The following is a 22,725-nucleotide window of genomic DNA, read 5'->3' as shown; positions in this document are numbered from 1 at the left end:
TAGCTAAACAGTATATATCTATGAACTAACGTTAGCTTCCCGGTGGAGGCTAACGGCAGACCGCTACAACTACGACCGGAAGCGTGGAACAGATTGTGCAGTGTCGTAAATCCTTGTAAAACAGGAGTATCATCTGCGCATGCGCGAACATCTTGCGCATGCGCATGACGGATTGTGCAGGCAGCACAGATCGGGTACTGACAGGGTGCCATGCTAGCAGTTAGTAAGTTAGTAAGTTACAAAGTGACGCACGTTTGTCACGGAAGTAAAGGCTGGACTACAATAGAGCTGTTTGGAGCAGTTTGTGAACAGTGTTTTCTCTGTAAGATGGTAAGTCCCTTTGGGGTGGACTTTGGGCTTTTTCACTTTGTAAACCTATAACATACACAAAAAAGATATATAACACAATAAAGGAAAGGGAAAAGCCAAAAAGCATAATATGAGCACTTTAAAGAAGTATTTTGTTGTTGTCAAAGACAACAGTGTAGCCTACCTGTGAGCTGGCTCTAGATCTTACGGATCCGCCCATGTCCTTTTCAGTCGAAATTCACAGTGTAAGAAAAGTTAGATGATTATTTAAGTATGTAAATAAGCTACAGTGAAGAACACCCCGCACACATTCACTATATGCGCGTGTCTGTGCCCGTGCACGTGAGTGTGTGTGTGTGTGTGTGTCTCACTGGTAGGCTCAGGGCTGGGATTTGGGTTAAATATTCAAAATGGCGGACGGAGGAGCAGCGAGTCAAGATGAGAGTTCAGGACCAGGTAATGATTACAGCATTTTACATATTCATACTCATATTCAAACTGTGTTACTAACAATTTATGATAAACAGAATACAGATGAAACGCAGATTGACTAATAGATGAGGATGATATCCAGCGCTGTTGTAGTTTACACACAGCTAGCCAACTGTAATTTGACAGAGGAGGAAACGAGCTCTTGCAGTGCGACGGCAAATTACATGGAAACATGCCTCCCCCCTTTGTGTGATTAGACGGCTGTACGCCGCTACATATTCATACCTCTGTCGACAAATACAATTTAGCATATTTTATTAGTAATCGCCGACGTGACTCTGGTTCATATATGACATGTTTAGATATTTCACGAACGCAATCTGATTGAAATGAGGCTGCTAACAGCTAGCGTTAGCTCGCCTTCTGACGCTTGGCTTTGTGTTGATGCACACACTGGAGCTTTTGAAAGAGGTTTGCATATTCATTTTTGGCGAGCCGGGCAGTGGTTGCGCTTGTTTGTTTTCAAGTGCTGTTTGGAGGGAATAAATCAAAATGGGGCAAGACTGTCTTTTTGTTAAATACACGATGTTAGCTCGGTGTGCTTCAGCTCGACCTGGTTTATAGCAGCAGAGCGTTTTCCCCTCAGCCTTTTGTGCTCGGCGCAGTGGAGCCACAGCAGCCTGTTGTGTTATTCATGCGGGCCTGCCTGAACCAGACTGCGAGTTCAGCATATCCCATCGACCGACGATGAGCTGGAGCTCATCCTGCGCCGCACAATAACTGCATGTCAACACTTGATGTCGATATTGACTGAAGTGTTTGTAAAATATGGCCTCGTCTAATCACATTTAAAACTGTTGTCCTCCGAATGGCTAACTGGCTGCCTCCTCTAACTTGGTCCAGTCGTTCAGAAGCTAACTTTACGTTAGCGTTCATTTATTTAAACTAAAAATTATGTCAATAGTGCTGTGTTCGCCTCACCACTGTTGAAGTTATAGTTTTACAGTTTGATTGAAGTTTGGCCGAGCACTTTTTTACGTGAAGTGGGAGTAGTCTGGCATCGGGTTGGTGCTGGTGGCGAACCGTTAATCCATCTCATTAGAATATATATTTATTTATTTGTACAACTTTTTATTGCTCTTGACTGAGCAGTTTTGAAAACTTAGTTTATATCTTGTATACCCTTCGTTGTTGCAGGAGTTTTGACCGAGTCTGTCTACTCTGTGCTGAATACAGAGATTGTACCTGTGTATCCCCCCCAAGGCACAGGGAGGGGTAGTGAGGCCCACTTCCGGAAAGCCACAATAATAACAGGCAGGACATTCTTACTATTCATTCTGCCGGTTTCATGGCCGGGCAAGACGCAGCTTGATGGCAGTATTTATTTATTTTTTTTTAACTCTGTGTAGTTCAGTTTAGTGTTTTAAAAGAATCAGTCTGTTGTAGTAACTAGTCATACAATAATCTTTTCGTTTTTAGTAGGCCTACTTCACAGTTCACACAAAAGATAGCGAAAAGGTGTTTTAGATGGTGAGATGTCTATGACTGGCTCGGACCATGTTGTCTATTGTTGTATTCTATTGTTGTATTCTATTCAGTATATAGCTTATGCAGTTGTTACACCTATCTTTGCAAGTCAAAACAGGATGTTTAATGGAACTGCAGGTTCTGGTGTTTGTTTGCTTGTCGTTGTTTTTTTTGTGTTTTTTTTTTGGGACATTTCTGCCTTTATTTGATAGGAAAGCTGAGATATGAAAGGAGAGAGAGAGGGGGGAAGACATGCAGGAAAACGGTCACAGGTCGGACTCGAACTCTGGACCTTCTGCGTTGAGGAATAAACTTCTGCATATGTGCGCCCCCTCTACCAAGTGACTAACCGGCCACTGCTTGGTTTGTTTTAATAATAAAATTCAGCATTATGTCTTGGGCCCTCCTGGTGCTTTAGATTGTATTTCTTGTGACAGAAATACACTTAATTCATACCCTCCCTGCATTGTTCTGAGAAAACATTACAGGGCAATTTGTTTATATGCAATACATATGTTGCTATACTAAATTATATCCTGTATTTTAAGCCAAGCCAAGAAAATTAGTTTTAGTATATTGTGAACTTATATCCACTGTCTGGAGATAGGCTCACTTACTTAAACATATATAAAATGTACTTATTAAACTGGGCTACTTGAAGAACAGACACAAAATTATTCTGTCATCCACACACTTAGTCTACTACTCTCATAATACTTCTCATTTAATCATTTTTTCAGTTCCACCCTCATTTCAGCCTTGTAGTTCCATCATGAATATTCATTGATGTAAACACAGTTGTTATGAATAATGCATCATTCCCAGTAATACATGCAGGACATGCCATCTCGAAGTACTGAGAAGGCTCCAGTCAGACAAGCTTTTTCACTGTGGAGAAAGAAAATCATAACTAATCAGAACTGTGTGGTGTGCTCAAAACAGATAACTACTTGTTTCTGGTGATCTGTCTTGCCAAAATGCCCTATTATGAATATGGTGAAACAGACATTTGGCCGAAGATTGGCTTTTATCTGTAAAAAATACTATAATAATACTAACCTGTCAGCTAAGCGTTTGGAAGAGGTAAAAATATGGACAACTTTTTTTTTTTTTTTTTAAATACCTATAGTTACAGGTGAGGGTACAGGAGATAATCTACAAAATGGAGGGGTTTTGGGAAAAGTAGATTTGCATTTTACAAGTAACAATTGGCATGTTGTTCCTGATGACTCAAGAATTTCAAGAAAGCGTTTTATGTTACAAACAATTTCGAACTTGCTACAGCTTTAAACATTCAGTCTAATAAAAATGTTGTTCTGCAGTTACAATAATGTGCCTTCTTTAAATAGATGAGGCAAAAGTGGGAGAGTTTTTTGGAGCATTTTAGGCCTCTATTTGTATAGGACAGCTTAGATTTGAAAGGGGGAATGACATGCAGCAAAGGGCCGCAGGTCGGAGTCGAACCCGCGGCCGCTGCGTTGAGGAGTAAACCTCTATACATGGACGCCCGCTCTACCAGGTGAGCTAACCAGGCGCCCAAAAGTGGGAGAGTTTTGCAGTTAACAGCAAGGGCATCTGCTAAAATCTGAAAAAAGTGCTGTTACAAGAAAGTGAAAAACACACCACATGAATAACCAGCTCATAATCAACTTCGTAGGTGGTGAATTTAAATGTGAATTCAGGCTTTCTGCACCATCAAACTGTAGTAGTGAATCATGGATAACCACTTGGAAGTAGCTGAATATTTGTACTTGCCACTCCCTACAAACTTCACTTTAATTTAGTTAAATTGGATTTTCAACCTAGCCTATAGACAGTTGGCTTATGACCACCCAAGAGATACCACAGTAGCTTCCAGTGGTGTTAGCTTCATAACCCCTCATCAGATTACACTGCACTGTTTTCTTCATTTGTGGCCTCAGTCTAGTGTTGCTTTTTGTACTATCTGTTGTCAGATTGTGTTGGTTTTTTATTAGTATTAAAAGCTAGTTTAAATACTTTGGATAGTCATGCTGATTCTGCTTTGGTTATTAACTTCCTGAAATTGAAAGATTATCTGTCGTGACCATACATCCTGAACATCCCAAAACCGGCTTAGTGCTCAAAGTGGTCCAGATTTGGAAAAGTGGTCTTGATGTATTCTGTGTTTAAGATGAAGAATATAGATGGTAGGGCAGAATGTGAATGTGCTAATTAAGTTTGGCTTTGTCTCATGTTGAATCTCTCTGCTCACATTAACGGCTCTGCAGTATTCAGCCAGCCTTCCCATATTACAGTGCTAATGAGATACCTATTTCAAATTCTCTTTGCAGGATATTTGTGTAATGCATTGTTCCACAGCAGGGTCCGTCTTTCTGTAATACAGTAATGTGGCATCTTTAATGGATCCATCTTGGTTAACAATAGAGTAAGCTGGACTTTAACCAAAAACTGTGTTGTTTGAAGGGTTCAACAGTGGAGAGTGGTATGGAGTATAATGTACAACATTATGTAAACATTTTCTAGTTACACAACTTAAAATGTGAGGATTAGGATGCTTCACTTTGACATACACTCACCTAAAGGATTATTAGGAACACCTGTTAAATTTCACATTAATGAAATTATCTAATCAACCAATCACATGGCAGCTGCTTCAATGCATTTAGGGGTGTGGTCCAGGTCTAGACAATCTCCTGAACTCCAAACTGAATGTCAGAATGGGAAAGAAGAATTTTTAGAAGGTGATCTAAGCAACTTTGAGCGTGGCATGGTTGTTGGTGCCAGATGGGCTGGTCTGAGTATTTCACAATCTGCTCAGTTACTGGGATTTTCACCCACAACCATTTCTAGGGTTTACAAAGAATGGTCTGAAAAAGGAAAAACATCCAGTATGTTGCAGTCCCTGGGGGGGTGAAAATGCCTTGTTGATGCTAGAGGTCAGAGGAGAATGGGCCGACTGATTGAAGCTGATAGAAGATCAACTTTGACTCAAATAACCACTCGTTACAACCGAGGTATGCAGCAAAGCATTTGTGAAGCCACAACACACACAACCTTGAGGCGGATGGGCTACACCAGCAGTAGACCCCACCAGGTACCACTCATCTCCACTAAAAATAGGAACATTAGGCTACAATTTGCACAAGCGCACCAAAATTGGACAGTTGAAGACTGGAAAAATGTTGCCTGGTCTGATGAGTCTCGATTTCTGTTGAGAGATTCAGATGGTAGAGTCAGAATTTGGCGTAAACAGAATGAGAACATGGATCCGTCATGTCTTGTTACCACTGGGCAGGCTGGTGGTGGTGGTGGGGGGGGGAATCGCTTTCGCCTTCAGAACTGCCTTAATTCCTTGTGTCATTTATTCAACAAGGTGCTGGAAGCATTCTTTAGAAATGTTGGCCCATATTGATAGGATAGGGTCAAACACAGTATTAGTATGGTGTTCCTAATAATCCTTTAGGTGAGTGTATATCACAGTGCGTGAACTTAATAACTATCTTTGGGTTTTGGGCCTTTGGTCGACAAAACAAGGCATTTGCAGGTGTCACCTTGGGTTTTAGTGGGTATTTTTTGACATTTCATAGCCTTAACAGATAGTCCAAATAGAAAAAAGAATAATCAATAAACTACCAGCTACAATAAGTCTGTTGCACAGTTATAACACCTTTACATCACTAATGTGGGTCAGAGTTTGTGAAACTCAGGTAGCATGCAAGCAGAAAGGTAGAAATAGAGATCTAAAAATAAGGGGGAAGTGGTTGAATTATCTAGCTCCTGTCACACCAAGTGATAATAGTGCCATTTTTAGCCAAACCCACTAAAAAGGAAACCGAGAAAAATATGTATATGTAAATATATAACTTTATGTAATTTTTGAACTGTTTGTCGACAAAATCTTATTTAATAATATTAGAAAACATCCTGTTTATAATCAGTTCAAACTAACACACTTGGAACATGAGTGGTGTTGATGAAGGAGTAGCCTATTTGAACTTATTTGACAGGACATTTCGGGGAAAATGAAAGAAATATTGGGAACCACTGGTTTAATGTCTCTGGTTGTTCGTCATAAAAGTACACTGCTGTTTACCAACAGCTGCCAACATTACTTAGTGACTTAAGATGTGCCCCTCATGTTCTCATGCTGCTGATAAAGGTCTGATTGTTTTTCAGTACGTACTATGTTAACGCGACCCTGCCCTCTTTGCATTGTTTGATCTGGTCATCCATTATTTAAATGCTCTTGGTCCAGGCAGCGGGATAAGTGAAGAAGTTGATTAAAGCTTTATGCAGGAGCAGTTCAAGTTAAGCTCCTGTAGACTACAATACAGCCATGCATTCCTACCCAGTCATTCTGATTCACTGGACACCTGTGCATCACCATAGCAGTGCCGTTTCCCCGCTGTATTAACTCTTGGACGACTTAGAGCACGCTGGAAATTAATTTAAAAAGGGCTCCAAAATGAAATACTAATGGAATGTAAAGCTAATCTAAATATGCTAATCCCCAAACACTTCATAAACATAGACAGCAACAGCCCACCACCCACTCTCTGTAGTCGCTCGCTGAGGAATGCTTTAGCCACAGGGGGTCTAGCAGTAATGACAGGCTTGTGGGGGATTAATGTGGAGTTATTTATTTCCGATTGAGCAAGTCCCCCTCCCACTCATACCACAGACCCCCCTTTTTTAGTAGTTAGGCCCAGTCTCCATGACTCCTGGAGATACTCGGAACGAGTAGTCTTAGACGTTCTATTAATGCAGTCCGCCTTGCTAACATGTCAAGACCACTGCCGACAGGCCTCACATTGCATTCTGGGATATCGTCAGACCTTTACCTGCTCTTAGCTAATTACTTTTTAGCTGTGGACTCACGCAATAATTGGTCTTGTGCTGCTGCCTCCCCTCCCTGTTCTGCGCCAAGTGCTAGTTTGAGCACTTTTTTTCCCCCTCTCTGTGTCATCCTTATTCCCCTGTTTTTTTATCGTCCTCCAAAAGCCATCCAATTAATATGCTAATGAGCTGATAAATATTTATAGGGGTTTAAATTATGCAGAAAGCTTTCAGAGCCCGGTGTGAAATGCGTCGCTCGCAGGACTTCAAAGCCTTGCATTGCTAACGAGGCAGGGGCAGATTTGCATACGGCTTTAATCAGCTGAATACTGATTATGCTTCATTATAGTTGGAGGAAAAGGGGGGGGGAAGGAGGCTGCCAGCTGCACTTGTCGTTTGTTTCATTCCAGCAAGAGAGGGAGAGGTTTAACTTTTTCAGAAGTACAGACAATCTTGGCACACGAGCGAGGGGAAGGGAGGGAGGGAGAGCGAGTGCAAAGTAGGCACGAAAAAGGGAGAGGGGCAGCGCTATAAGAAAAGAAAAGAGTGAAGAGAGAGAGAGGGAAGGAGAGCTGTTTGCCTAAACCCTGTTGGCTTTCCCAGTGTGCGTATCCCAGTGTTGTTCAGTGAACTGTGCGGTGGACAGTGCCACTGTGTCTGTGTGTAGCTCTGGTTGTATTGAACTCCGCTCCCTGCTGACCATTGGAGAGTGAAGAGAGGCAGGAGTGGGAGGAGGAACCGAGTGCTGGACGCCCTGTCTGTGGGTTTGCCCGGCGAAGGCAATTTTCCATGATAGGTTTTGCAACCATGCTGGAAAACACAGGTGGGGCAAGAGCGGGTGAGTTTTTGATGAGGTTGTGATGAAGCTCAGTTGGTTTTTGTTGTTGCTTGGCGTCCTTGTGTGACATGGAAGATTACTGTTACTGCAGAATAGGAATATCATGCACGTATGGGATATACTCAGGTGACAAAAGTGAGAGCACTCCTCAAATCATTGAGACAGGGTTGTCATGTTTTTACTGGCAGTGGGTGTGAGTTTGTCTCACTATCTGTCTCTGTCTGTCTCCCAGATGCTAAAGTGAATAATCAGTCAGAAACTACTAAATGTGCAATGGAAAGTGGTGACGGGAACACCGGTGAGTGACTTCCAGCTCTTCTTGTGTTTGTTACTTTTTTTAAATCAGGATGTGCAGAGTTTTACCTCATTCAACAGGTTTCAAATTCACACCAAAAATGAAAATCTTTGCAGTACAAATCAGGAAAAGCTCACTACTTTGTATTATTGACTCATTAAAAAAAAAAAAAAATGGCAGCTTTCCAAAATCCTTGTTAGCAGTCCTCTTTGTCAAATGAAGTGTTTACCTCAGAGCAGTTTCCCTCACTTGTGCCTATTGAATATCACACTAATTTGCTCTGTCTCAGTGATTCTGTGATACGAATGATCAAACTTAGCATGGTAGATTCAATGCTCATCTTATAATCCTATTGTGTAAGGCTGAATTAAGCTAAACATTAATGCTTGCAATTTTTTGTTTAAGCCCATAGTGTTAATATTTAATTCTGTGATTTACCAACCTGCATTCAAACAAATGTATGCAGATGTGTAACATCTTTTGGGGGGGTCACCATCACAGTTACATATGCTGTCCCTTTTTAAAAAAATATGTTTTTTCTTGCACCTGACAGCAGTATGTCCTCCTTAAGTATGCTTCTACAGGTTCACATTGGGCTTCTAGTATTGTGTTCCTCATTTTTGTGTTAAACCAATAACAGCGGAGATTATGTTGCCAGTTAAACCACAATAATAAACACCTTCTCTGTTCCTCTGACAGCACGTTTCATTAACTGTATTTCTGTCCTCAGGAATCCAAATCAATGGGTTTGACTTTCAGAGGCAGATGGTGCCAACCACCAGTACAATCACTAATGCACATGCACAAGCCCTCCTCCAACAGGTAACACATGATGCACACCATCACACACTTTACCTTTTGTTGTCCTATTTTTATATAAGGAGCAGGTGTCCTACAGATAATGTTTTTGTGTTGTGAAACATCTTAGTTATAGTTTTGCAATGAAATAAAGTCGGAAGTTTGAACAGAGGTTTGCGCATCTGCTCTCACATGTGCACAAGCAGAAGGAGTTCATTTAAATGAGCCAGTCTTTCCTTGTGTCGCCTGGCAACACGGCAGATTAATCAACCCTGTATGCTAATTAGCTGCTCTGCGGTTGCTCGGAAACAGATGGCGGAGAATATGCAAATCTATGCAGAATTTACATGCACTGCATAACAGTTATTTTAATTAGCATCTCAACTCTCCCCTCCCTTCCCATTCACTTTTCTTGTCTCTGAAGGCTGCAGCACATTTAAATACCCAATTTCTCACTTCCTTTTTAATTCAAATCCCTCTCTCTGCTCAAAGACTAAAGGCTCATTCTCAAAATTCTGCTCAGGTAGCACAGAGATTTCATGTTTCGTTGTATTTTTTTGTCTTACCTACACTTATTTTATTTAGACTGTTCTTTTTATCTGAATTACACATCCTTTCAAATTGCTTTCAATTAAAACATTTATTGTTATTTTTATGATAACAACTATGATATGAAATTAAGAGACTTATTTGACCTTATGCTGTCAACAATGCTCAAGTTACACCTGTAGGAAGATTTCCTCTAAGCCTCACTCTTTGCTTCACCTCCACTAGTCTAAGTCGGAAGACTCGAGTGCTCTTCCGACCTCCGTCCAGCAGAGCGTATTGCCTCAAACCCAGCTAATGTTGGCCGGGGGACAGATTGCAGGAGTAAGTCGCCTGTTGCCTCACTGCTTTAGTTAAAACCTAGTCGTAGCCATGCATCTGGGGTAATACCTCGACATGATCAACCCTGAATGAAAGATAGGGTGATGAAATGATCGCTTGCCCTGATTCTGTGGCTTCTGTGTCTGCCTGTTCATCTCAGTGGTTGTTCGGCTATGTCCAAATTCTTCCATTACAGAAAATGGAGGGATGGGTTTGGACGTAGCCTTGATGTGTCTGTGCACTCATTGTCAGGCCAACCACATGAAACATTCCATATCCACCCATGTTCTTCTTGAGGCCATACTGTAGTTAAAAAGACCGACTGACTTGAATGCGGCTGCTATTATGCTATGCGGGAGTGTTTACTGTGCATGTGGATTTGACTTTAAACATGACATCAACATTCTCATTTGCACTTGTGCCTTTGCTAAGCTGCATGAGTCTTCTCTCCATTTTCCTGTCTGGGCTCATACTAGTGTTGCCACGATAACGACGGCTTCAAAACTACTTTGACACCTTTTGTGAAAAGTTAAGTTCAATAGAGACATGTGGATAAACAGTCAGTATTTAGTGTGATGGTGACCCCACTTCTCCATTGTTTGTAAGGGTGTGTTCATACAAATTGGAATAATAACCAATTTCAAAAGAGGAAATCGGAATAGACAGAGCTGCGGCCTAGTTCATGACAGTAAAGCAGCAATTTATACAACTGTTGGCACAGCATTAAACATTGCAGTCCAGTTGTTGTTGATAATACTGGAGCAAGGCAGGGATAAATTAAGAGTTTAATTTATTGCACTTGATGAAGACGTATTCCTGGCCAACGTGTGTAAAATGTGTCACCACTCTTTTATGCAACACACGTTTTTGTAATATCCCCCTGCGGCATTGTCGTAGTTATCTTTACGTCAGATATTAAAGTTCATGGATAGCCAAACCGAAGCCAAAACTCAAGTATCGTGACAACACTAACTCATCCGATCTCTATGATACAACATAAAACTTATTTGCCAACCGCTACTTACTTTTTCTATCTTCCCCTCTCTCTCTCTGACCTCTTATCACTACTGCGTCCCTCTGTCTCTCTGTCTGTCTGCCCATGTCTGTCTCTGTCTCTGTCTCTTGGCTCTTCAGTTGACCCTGACCCCAGCGCAGCAGCAGATGTTGATCCAGCAGGCCCAAGCTCAACTCCTGGCTGCAGCCGTGCAGCATTCAGCTAACCAGCAGAACAACACCACTGGGGCCAGCATCTCGGCCTCCGCAGCCACACCCATTACCCAGCTGCCCCTGTCACAGCCCATCCAGATCGCTTCTGTAAGACACAATCACCCGTGTTTCTGTTTCTGCAAATCCTTAAAGAATATTATATCAAAACTCTCTGTATGTAAACTCGCAGCCCTAAAAGTTTTTATACTGAAGCTGATTTAGATACTTACAGCCTGTTTTAGTGGAATGATTTCCACAGTTAGTTTCCAAAGCAATACAGGACTTACAGTATATGTAATTTTAACTTGATTAAAAAACCCATGAGAAGATTGATGGTGAAAACACTGTATTAGGGTTATGTACCGTATAAATTCTTGGTATGGCCAAGTATTTATTCTGTGTTAAAACCTAAACCGAGACAGTTTACATCTGGCTTTATAAATGTCTAATAATAATAATAATAATAATAATAATAATAATAATAATAATAATAATTTGAATTAGTATTTATTGTATTTTGTGAAATTATTTGCAGTAAATATAAACCTCTAGGGTTAGGTGTTTCTGAACATACTGTATCTTATTTGAACAATGGTTCCAAACAGAGAATACTTATGATGTAGATGAGGAGTCTGTAGTAGACGAGCATATGACTTTTTTTAGTACTTGAATCTGCTGCTGACTGTCTTTCTGGAGGCAAATGAGGCAGCTGTTCACTAACTGAAATGTGGATAATATGGCATTAATAATAAAATATAAATAACTTCTGTTTGGTTTCAGACTAGACTAACTATTACATAAATAGGAGTGCTGATTATCAACTAAAGAACTCCTCCTTAATAAACACAGCCGTACTGAACTATGTTACTGCAAATAAATAAATACAAATCAACATTCAACATTGGTTGGGATATATTATTTATTCGGTTAATTGTTTACCCTTTTTGACAAAGACAATATTGTAATTGATGGTATAGTCTGACAACAAACTAAATTAGTATGTTTGTTTTACAGTTGTATTGGTGCCCCAGCTAAACTTGTGTTATGTGTCTTGCAGCAGCTACAGCAGCAGAATTTAAGTCTGCCTCAGTTTGTTCTGGTGCAGCCTGGCCACCCGATCGCCACACAACTGCAGCCCGCTCAGTTCATCATCTCACAGACACCGCATGGCCAACAGGGTGAGTAAAACACATGCATTGTTAGATTTGCATGCAGAATTAAGAACAGCGATGTATTCCAAGTATTTGATTGTTATTTAAGCATTCTTTTTTTGATCTCAACTCCCATGTCTTTCACCCTGCAGGCATATTGCAAGCCCAGAGTCTTCTAACTCAACTACCTCAAAGCCAAGCTAACCTCCTGCCGACTCAACCATGCATCACCCTTGCAACTCAGGTTGGTTGTGATGCAAGCAAACTCTCAAAAATGTGTTTCAGTTATACTGGCGGTTCTGAACGTGTTTCCCGCTGTAATCCAGATGTGTGAACACAAAAACATCACACATTTGTTTGGTGCAATTTATTTACCACTTTTGTATTCTTCTACATATTCCATTTACCGACTAATCCCTAAATAACAATCACATTTTATATTTTCTCTGCAGCCTGCCACTCCAACCCGCACAACAGCAGCCACACCTATTCAGTCCCTGTCCCACAGTCAGACACCACCCAAACGGTTGGATACCCCCACTATGGAGGAGCCTAGCGATCTGGAGGAACTGGAACAATTTGCCAAGACCTTCAAACAGAGGCGTATCAAACTGGGCTTCACGCAGGTGTGTGTGTAAGACTGAATAGATTGATCCTCAAAGGTTCACTGATTGTTAGATTTGCAATTCTATGTAGTATATATAGTATTATTTTGCAAATTCTGTAGATATTCTCATCCTCAAATTCATGGTGCATATACCAATAATTAACTCATATTATTGGTGTATCTTTGCTGTGAGAAAAAATGATTGTGATTACCATTTTTCATGTTTCTCTGTCTCCCTCCATTCTCCAGGGCGATGTTGGCCTGGCCATGGGGAAGCTGTATGGAAACGACTTCAGCCAAACTACCATCTCTCGCTTTGAGGCCTTGAATCTGAGCTTTAAGAACATGTGCAAACTCAAGCCATTGCTGGAGAAGTGGCTCAACGATGCAGGTGTGTCCCTGACCCCTGAAACCTGAATAAGTGATACAGAAGCACATGGCATGAGGCATCGCTCTGCATATTTATTCTTTGGGTTACACTTGTTTCGAAGGTAGCTACATAAGAGTGACATGACACTGTCACGAACGTATCATAAACATTATAAACAAGTCATAAACGTTAATGACAACGCTTCTTTTAGTAAGTGTCATTCGGTTTTTGTCATGACAAGTTAGGGTTAGAGTTAGGGTTAGGGTTCATGTGTCATGACTGTGTCATGACAGTGCCATGTGTTCATGACACTGTCATGTCACTCTTATGTAGATACCTTCAAATAAAGTGTTACCATTCTTTGTTTTCCTCACATCTGTATTGGTCTTGTGTGACTGACAAAGGGCAGCTTGGGTTGTGTGACTTTACAGTGCCTTGTCTTTACCTCTCTTCCCTTGCTTTGTGTCGGTGCTGTTTGTGCAGAGAACCTGACATCTGACCAGGCCCTGTCCAGCCCCAGTGCCCTGTGCTCCCCAGGCATGGGCATAGAGGGGATCAACCGCAGACGGAAGAAGAGGACCAGTATTGAGACCAACATCCGAGTGGCCTTAGAAAAAAGCTTTCTGGAGGTTATAACTCATATTCCTGAAGTTAACAATATTGATCTAAAATTAAGTTTTAGCCTGCCATTAAGTGTTTAAATAGTAAAATATGTAAATGTATAATGTTAAAGACGATCGGCTCCTTAGTGCTCACAGGGAATCTCCGGTTTTTTTGCCCTCTTCAAGCAGAACCAAAAACCTACCTCTGAAGAGATCACCATGATCGCTGACCAGCTCAACATGGAGAAGGAGGTGATTCGGGTCTGGTTCTGCAATCGCCGACAGAAAGAGAAGAGGATTAACCCCCCCAGCAGCTGCAACAGTGGAGGAGGCGGCACCCCCATCAAAACCATCTTTACCCCCAGTAGCCCTTTGGTAAGGATGGACACACTCACACTTAAGTGATTCTTCAAGGACTGTTTTCTAGATTTTTCAGTCTCTGTTCTGTTCCTGGATTTGTTATTTGTTCTCTGGAATTTGCTACAATGCCAAGAGATTAATTATGTTTGTTTGTAGCTGTAGCTAAATGACAATCTTAAGACAGTAGCTTATTCAACCCTCCCTCTTATTCTTTTGCCCAGGTGGCCAGCACAGCAAGCCTTGTGAGCAGTCCAACTATTAACACACCCACCACTCTGACTGTAAACCCAGTGATGCCTCTCACCAGCACCAGTGTCTCCGGTTTGTCTTTCACAGGTGTGTATGGGTGTGCTTGACATGTGTGTTTGCCTTAATGGACATGTGTGTCTAATCACACATAATAATTGAATTTAAGGTTAACTTGTGTTTTCTCCCCACGCTCCCTCAAAGGCACGACAGTTGGAGGCACAAACACTGCGTCCGTCATATCCACTGCACCTATGATTACTATGGCCTGCTCTCCATCTTTGAGCCCGTCGCCAACGACTATTCACTCTTCGACAGAAAGCAAGGCGCAAACCATCGTCACCCAGGCACCGACATCCATCGCCACCACTTTAGGGACGGGTCAGCTGATGGTGACGCCGTCAGGGCTGTCTGCGGCGCTGCAGGGGGCCCAGTTACCCAGCGGCTTTGCTGCTATGGCTGCTGCTGCTGCTGGGCTCAACCCAGGACTGATGTCCTCCCAGTTTGCTCCGGGGTTAGTATAGGTTATGTTTAAACGAGGCCTCTGGTTATTACTTCTGTGGAGTTTACTCAGGTGTTCAGGTGTCTTCTCTATTGATCTAAATGATCTTGTCTGTGTGTCCAGGGGGGCCCTGCTCAGTCTGACTTCTGGTGGCCTTGGTAGTCCTGCCTTCATGAGCAACAACACCTTGGCTACCATCCAAGGTGTGTATCAATGTAAGTATATTCAATTCTCCTTTGCAAATATTTCCATTTTGTGTGTATATATATATATATGAACTAGAAGCTCAAACTAACATTGTTTGCCTTGCAGAGCATGTGGTGATGGTTACTTATTAAATTTAAAGAATACAAATAGACCTCTTTTATATTATATTTGAAAACCTTTTGGTATGGAGGAGCAAACCTGACTCATTAGGGAACTATTATTATTATATATAATTAATGAATCAGTAAATAAAGTGGCCAAATAAATTGAGTTTATAAATGAACAAAATAACATATCTATAGCATGTACAAATAAAATAATAAAAAAGAAGAAAATTCATCATGGGTTTATTATGATAACACATTGTTCGTACAATTTGTTTAATTAAAGCAAAAATTGAATGAGGCCACAATGCATTTGCATATTGAGAGTAAAAATAATTCAGGCCACGCCCATGAGGTTAATTGTGCTGAGAGAAAATTACTTCAGTGGAAGGGGGTATAATCCTGCTGAGAGATAATAAATAGTATAAAGTATTTGTGTTTTTTAATTTAATTTAATTATTTCACATTTTGACTCATAAGGCAGGTTTGGTCCTCCACACACTGTCGACCATCTCATTCCCACGCTCTCCGTCTAAACACATATTGACTGTTCCATCTCCTCCACAGCTCTGGCATCGGGCGGCACGATCCCCATCACTTCTCTGGATGGCGGCAACCTGCTGTTCGCTAACACTTCTGCTGGTAACACGCCCAACCTGGTGACCACACCGCTCTTCCTGAACCCCCAGAACCTGTCGCTGCTCACCAGTAACCCCGTCAGCTTGGTGTCGGCCGGGGCGGGGGGGCTGCAGGTCACTGCTGATGCTCATCATCAAACAACCAAGGCTACTGTGCCTGTGCAAGCTTCGACCATTACCACTGCCTCCAAGGCTCAATGAAGCCAGTCAGGCTGCATCCTGAATTAACGCCCTATTTCTTATGTCGTGCACTACTCCTTTCACACCATGTAAGGAATAGGGAGGTCGTTTGATATAGGCTCTGCGCTTCACTAACCACCCCACATTCTTTCTATTGTATCTATTATTATTTAATCCTTTTGCTGCCACCAAAAAGAAAACAACCTCAAATGAGGTTGAGGTTGACTTTTTATTTTTTAGTGTTTCCTGTTTTTTCCTTTATGATTCTTGGATGTTTATTTTCCCACAAACAGTAGCCCGATGGACACTGCTGTTGGCCTGCCGCTCCTCATGAACCTTGAAAAGCGTCCAGGAAGAAAAATATCCTCGGCACCATCAAGATATTCACATTTTGTAGATGTGTGTATATATATATATATATATATATATATATATATATATATATATATATATCTCCTCCTATTTCCAGGTCAGAATTTTCTGAAAAAACTGCTAAACTACTTCTAACCAAAAACTTTAAGATTTTGCTCTTTTAACATTCAAACTAAACTGATTTACTACTAATTTCACAATATTCATTATCACTAATGGGGATTTGTGTGTCACCCCATCTTTAATTATCTCTTTTGGGTTTTTTTGGACAGGCCTTGGCGTAAATCATATCAAAGTTAAATTGTAGAGACTTTTCTTCTTTACCTTTGCTGTCTATTTTTGTTGTTGTTGACATTTTCAGAACTTTGTAAGTCTAATATTAAGTTAAGATTCAACTATCAACTTTTAATCGTGGTTATAAGGCTTTAAAAACAAGTAATAAGTGGTCGATATAAAGGTTATCATTGCTTTAAGGGTCAGAGGGACAAGATGCGTCTCTCTGAGTCTCTCTTTCTGGAAACACTGAGTTTTACATTTTGCTGCGGGGGCAGACTAGCCCCCAAGCTTTTGTAAAATGACGTTCTCGCTGCGGATTCTAGACACTGATAGAAAATGACTGAAACATTGTGTTGAGAGCTTTATAAAGAGTCATGCAGTCCCGTGTCTGATAAAGAGTGATTTGTTTTGGATGGTGGTCCATTGGAAAAGTGTACATTATGCTTGGGTTCAGAGTTAGAAACTAGAGGTCTGCATGTGTTGTCTACAGCTCAGGCAGATGCTGAGAGTTCAGTAACTGCATGATCCACAAGGCTCAGTGGCTGACTGGTCTGTTTGGGGAAGACTAGTCAGGGGGCATGGTGATCATACCAAATGTATGGCGGCATTGGCTAGATGGGGTTATTGTATTGTGTTTTTGTTTTATTTCTTTTAATAGTAGTACCGTCGTATCTACTTGTGCACAGTATCTGTACCAAAAAAAACTGGATTGATGAGCTGCAGTCTGCCTGTTTTGGGAGGAATGAAATTCTGTCTTTTTTTTGTGTCTGCAGTCATTCGACTGGCTTACGTACTTTAAGATATACCAAAAATATTTGTTAAAATAATTGCTGTGTGTAGCCGGTGTAGCTTAGTCTAGTCAATATATTTATGAGTACAGAATCTCTTGTCATTGTCAACAGAATATAGAAATGCAATATTTTGATGATCATTTTCCAAAGATGACCTCTTTTTTTTTTATTTGACAAAAGTGTCTCATCGCTCAACTTTTTAATTGGCAGCACAACTGACCAAAAAGAGAGGGATCGGTGGGTTGGGGCATGAGAAAGTAGTTTCCTTTTACTCTTTTTTTTTTAAATTGGTTTTTATTGCCGGGGCCTTTTCCCTAACGACTGATCCATGTGATCTTTCAGCCATTTGATGGCTTTGTTTTCCTTTTCATCTGTTTTGAACATTTTGGTAGCAGTTTTGGACTTTTCTGAAGCAACATGGAAAGGTTCTGTTTTTGGTTTTGTACTAATGATCAGCCATAAAACAACAGCTTGAACCAAAGTGGTTTTCCTCAGTAGTTTCTGTGCCTGTTCGAGCACTCAAGTTGCCATTCTGACGATCTTTACTCTCCACACTGCTGACAAATTATGTTCCTCTTCTCCCACCTCGGTCAATACCCGATATTCCTGATTTGGTGCTGCTGGATAAGGATCACAGAAACCTAGCTTTAACAACTTGCTGCTGAAACTCTTGGTGGTGTTGAGCTGTTGAGAGCCCTGCATGCTTTCCTATAGCTTTATGACTACACTCTGTGAAAGTCAGGTTTTGTGGTTTCGACCCTCCCGTCTGAAGGGCTCACTTATGTAAATGCATAGATCGGATCATCAGATAACATACACCTCCTATCAGCACCGCCATTTTTGAACCAGCACGCTATGAAACAGTATGCTGCTTCCTAAAAAGTCTGTGGACTAGTTTCAAAACCTGCCAAAGTATCTTACTCAACACAGTGTTGGGCTAAGTACTGTGCTACACATTCAACTAAACCCCACGTAAAAAAGTAGAATTGTTCTGCTGCTTAAAAATAACAAATTTAAAATACCACGGTGATGTTTAGATCACTGAGGCTGTTAGCAGTGAAATCTGTCCATGTTATCCTCTTGTGTACTTCTTTTCTGTTTGAATTATTTTGACTGAATATACCTCAGCAGCACTTAAACATAAGGTTCACCTTTAGGCATTTCTGTGTATAGAACAGTGTAGAATGTATAAGAACTGTCTGGCTTGCCATTCAAATTTTATACTGATGAACCATACATAGGAACCATACATAAAAGGACAACCTACTACTGCTATTTTCTAGTACTACTATTTATGGGGTATTTCCAGGTTTAAATATTATTTTGAGATCCTTCTTGCCAAAGTAAAAGCCTTTCTCTTTGCAGCTAGGCGGGTGTCTGTCTGCTCACGTTTGCTGGTTTCCCCGTCTTTAAGGCCACAACGGGCCTATCGGACTCAGTCCTGTTCCAGTGCTATTTGTAGTTACTAAAGAGTTGAACATGTGCTAGCAAGATGAACCAGTTGCCATTGGCACCATAGGATGTTACTGAAATATTTATCTGAGGAAAGACTTAAGAATTAGAGAAACGATCTTTTCTTAATTCTATACATATAAATATATATATAAACACGTGTAAGATATTCATATTTTATATTTGAACCAGTATGTTATCAAGATTGAATGTAGTGTTTATCATGCTTACTTGGAAAAAAAAGAAAAATCTCCCCTAAATCTTCCTTTTTATTATTGCAAAAAAGCAAATTTTCTTTGAGAACTGACAAGACCAAAAAATAAGAGAAGAAATCTGAGACCACGCCTCGGTGGTGCGTAAGTTGCTGACACCTGCGTCTGTCGTGTATCTGCGAGGTCTTTTCAACAGGAAGTTTTTGTTTAGGCGCTCCTGACTCTGAAGTATCTGATCTTAGTCTTTGAATACATTGTTATTGTTTTATTTTGGTTGAGTCATTGTGGACTTGATTTGTTGTGCTGTCTTTAACAATCATTTTTTTTTTTATATATACTTTATGCCTTTAATTGTTTTGTATAGTGTGAGAGGGCAAGATCACTGGCTTTCTTAGTTTGACAAAGAAGATTAACATTATCATTTATGCCTTATTGTTACGTAGAAGACATGAGCATTGTAGCATTGTTGTGCGTGTGAGAGAGCTTGAGCGTTGAGCTCACCTGGTGCATTGTTTTCACTGAAACAAAATGGTGTACTTTGGGCATTTTGGAGCGTGGGATGATTATGTTGCTACCTGTTTTTTAGGTGCGACTCAGACAGGTTGAGGATACCTGTGAGAAAAGCTTTACTAATAATTCCAGCAGGTGGATGTGTGCGTGTTTGTGTCTTATAAAGAGAGAATAGGGAGGGCAGTCTGCAAACCATTATGGTGCATTTTTTTCCATCTTCTGGCAGGTGTTTGAGAGTGAGTTTTAAAAGAAATGGTGAGACATGAGAGTACTAATTTTTGTTTTTGTCCAGAGGGGGGTCTCTGCTGATTAGCTGAAGCCTTAAAGCGAGCCCGTTTATGGTTTATAAAGGAAAAAACTACCGTTTGTGGTAGGTAGGCCTGCACGATTCGGGGGAAAAATATGAATCACGATTTTTTTAGCTTAGAATTGATATCACGATTCTCTGCCACAATTGTAAGTGGCAGTACCAAACATAGATTTCTTTTGGCACCAATAGCACATTGCGCATCACCACAAGCCTGTAAACATAGAGGCTTCAATGAATAAAGAAAATAAAGTACATACTGACCATTTAAGTACAGTAGGCTACCAAAAATAGTGACATATAACACATTGAACTAAATATGGCCCTGATACAGGCTCTATCTGAACTCCTTGAACATGTCTTTACATAATTAAAACATGTTAATGTCAATGTCAAATGCTTTCAATAAATTAATTGAAGGAGAAAAAAAAGAAGTCATTTAAAAATTAAATCGTGACGGGGTCAATCGAGATCGCGATTTTATAACGATTTATCGTGCAGGCCTAGTTTGTGGTCATAGTTTGACTATTTCATCTCTACTAATTATCTTAATATACTTTCAACTGACAGTCTTTTTGCGACTGGCTTTGCTTTAATGCTTTAGTTTCATTATGTGATCCCCTAGATTTCAAGATGCTCTTGTGGATCAGCCAAGCATCGAGTTGTAGTTTGTCGATCCACCACACTGGTTTGCCGGTTGTTAACGTTGACAAAGGAAGTGTAGAGCACCAGCTAAGGCAAAAGGAGCTGTTGTATACCTCATTTCTAACTCAAGACTGAGTGAAACCTGCTTTAATCTACTTACAAAATAAAAAAAATAAAAATGTTTAAAAAAAAAAAAATCACAAAAAAAAAAGAAGATGAAAATACACAAACTTGTGTCAGTGGAGAAGCCCGTTCATACCTGTACTTAGTGAAGGGTTGTAGTAAAAGCCACCACAAGGGGGGGTACAGAATACATACCAGTTCTCATGAATGTCTGCTGTTTTTTTTTCTTTAACAATTTGGTGTTTTTATGCTGCACACTGATGTATTTTTCAGCATCGGATAGAAATGATCTGTTGTAACTTGAGATTTAAATTTATTTTAGTGTATTGTATTCCATTACTGTCTGTTATACGAATAGACGACCCCTCCATGTTTGAACACTTTTAAGTTTGACAATCCTGTTTTTTTTTTGAGTTTTGTTTTCACACTGACCGAGCACAGGTATGTACATGTCTTACCACATGACGGTGTGCTGTTGCAGCCCGCTCTCGCTTTCCTGTGGTACCAACATTAACCAAAGACTTCTAACTTGATTGTATATGAACGACACCCCTCTCTCGGCCCATCCCTGCCTCACTGCTCAGCATCAAATCCCGGCTGCACGCCCTCACCCAAGTCCTCAATTCATCTGAGTTTGCTTTTTATTGCATGTGAATGTATCCCGCCCCGGAAACACTCCGGCGTCCTGTCAGTGCGGCGGTTACAGTGCCTGTGGGCGGGGATCGGAGGGGGGGGAGGGGGGTTGAACAGGGGCTGAGCGGGCTTCTCCGACAGACACGAACGAATCTGGTGGTAGCTGGGTGATGTTTGTTAATACACACTGAGGGTAAATCCTGTGCACACTGTACATGCTCAGGACTCTGTATGTTTTGTCTGTCTTGAGCGCTGTAGGATGTTTCCCCTCCACTATTTCTCTCTCCCTCTCTCTCAAGGACTGTGTTGAAAAATGCTGATCCTGCCTCTCACAGTGTCTCTGTATCTTCCTCATCACCTGTACACTGTATAGTCCCAGGACATTTACCCTGTTGTCTCCAGGAATACACATCCTGCGGTTGCTAAAACTCACTGCTGTGTCCCTCCTCCTCCTCTTCCTCCCTTTCCCCCTACTCTGCTCTCTCCTTTGACATCGTCTCTTCACTACAGACTCTGATCAGTTGTGACACTATGCATCATGGTCCTTCACTCTGCATGGACTGTGTCCCTCCGGCTTAGACCTCTGGCCGACGGGCTTCAGTGACACTTTGTTTAATGCTTTACTCCATGTGAGGTTGTAGGACCTCACAAGCTCTATCCCAAAGCAAAAATCCAAATATTTAACTTTTGACAAATGCAGATACCAAAGATATCTCTCTGTCCTGTGTCTTTCTCTGTGTTTCTCTCCCTTCCACCCTGCAGCATGTGTATTAAGAGACAAACCCAGCACTGGCTTTATTCCTAGCCTCAGTAATTCCAAAGCTTAGATGTATATTTTGGTATATTTCTGAGAAAAACTTTGCGTCTGTTTCTTGTTTGTTTGTTGTAATCTTTTTTCTGTCACAGCATGGAACTTATTGCAGAACTGTCTTACTCTTGGTAGGTTAAAGATATAGTATTTTTGTATGTTTTTGGGTGTGTTGTGTGTGATTATCAGTTCACAGCCCAAGTGACCATGGCTTTCACCAAGAGGAAAAATGAGGAAAAAAAGAAGAAAAAAAAGCCAACCATGTACATATTACTTCTGTGTATCTCAAAACTGCATTCTTTAAGACATTTACTACTCGTGTTGGAAAGCTTGGGCTCATCTAAAGGAATGTGTCCACGATGTATTTCCCTTTTTCTTATTTTGCAGCCTGAAAATAATTGTCTTTCCAGGACTCTAATGTAAAAAGCCCTGATTTCCATCATGGACAACAACACTGAGGGACACTGCCCCGATCTGACTACAAGGACAAAAAAAAAAAAAAAAAAATGCCTCCAGTCCTGGTGGCGTAGAACTGAAAG

General features: G+C 40.9%; 1 protein-coding gene across 14 annotated transcripts; it reads left to right on the top strand.

Annotated features, from left to right (window-relative positions):
- The first annotated feature begins 675 nt into the window (after nucleotides 1-675).
- pou2f1b (POU class 2 homeobox 1b) lies at nucleotides 676-22,685 on the top strand. 14 transcript variants are annotated; one of them, XR_004898171.1, is made up of 17 exons: nucleotides 7,592-7,924; nucleotides 8,157-8,222; nucleotides 8,950-9,041; nucleotides 9,442-9,540; nucleotides 9,792-9,887; nucleotides 11,019-11,198; nucleotides 12,148-12,268; nucleotides 12,394-12,485; nucleotides 12,694-12,867; nucleotides 13,098-13,239; nucleotides 13,693-13,847; nucleotides 14,007-14,195; nucleotides 14,402-14,516; nucleotides 14,631-14,940; nucleotides 15,052-15,143; nucleotides 15,807-20,037; nucleotides 20,485-22,685. XR_004898171.1 is itself a non-coding variant. In XM_031294540.2 (16 exons), exons 1-16 carry the CDS (start codon nucleotides 720-722, stop codon nucleotides 16,076-16,078), a joined length of 2,241 nt encoding a protein of 746 aa, XP_031150400.1. In that variant the 5' UTR covers nucleotides 685-719; the 3' UTR covers nucleotides 16,079-19,366. The 14 variants fall into 14 exon arrangements, 13 of the variants coding, with proteins under 13 accessions (XP_031150458.1, XP_031150425.1, XP_031150449.1 ...); XM_031294540.2 differs by lacking the exons at nucleotides 7,592-7,924; nucleotides 20,485-22,685 and adding an exon at nucleotides 685-765 and having other exon boundaries at nucleotides 15,807-19,366; XM_036004684.1 differs by lacking the exon at nucleotides 20,485-22,685 and having other exon boundaries at nucleotides 7,588-7,924; nucleotides 13,702-13,847; nucleotides 14,010-14,195; nucleotides 15,807-19,366.
- The last annotated feature ends 40 nt before the right edge of the window (nucleotides 22,686-22,725 follow it).

Source organism: Sander lucioperca, chromosome 8 (genome assembly GCF_008315115.2).
Source record: "Sander lucioperca isolate FBNREF2018 chromosome 8, SLUC_FBN_1.2, whole genome shotgun sequence".
In the NCBI taxonomy this organism is placed as follows: Eukaryota; Metazoa; Chordata; class Actinopteri; order Perciformes; family Percidae; genus Sander; species Sander lucioperca.
The sequence above is the reverse complement of the archived record's forward strand: the minus strand, read 5'-3'. Positions and strand labels throughout refer to the sequence as shown.

What these genes read in the sequence shown, in the direction of transcription:
- pou2f1b (XM_031294540.2), top strand. Translation starts at nt 720, where the DNA reads ATGGCGGACGGAGGAGCAGCGAGTCAAGATGAGAGTTCAGGACCAG. An exon ending in CACAAGCCCTCCTCCAACAG is followed by an intron (nt 9,042 to 9,441) that starts GTAACACATGAT and finishes TTGTCTCTGAAG; the next exon opens with GCTGCAGCACATTTAAATAC. An exon ending in CTCCGGTTTGTCTTTCACAG is followed by an intron (nt 14,517 to 14,630) that starts GTGTGTATGGGT and finishes GCTCCCTCAAAG; the next exon opens with GCACGACAGTTGGAGGCACA.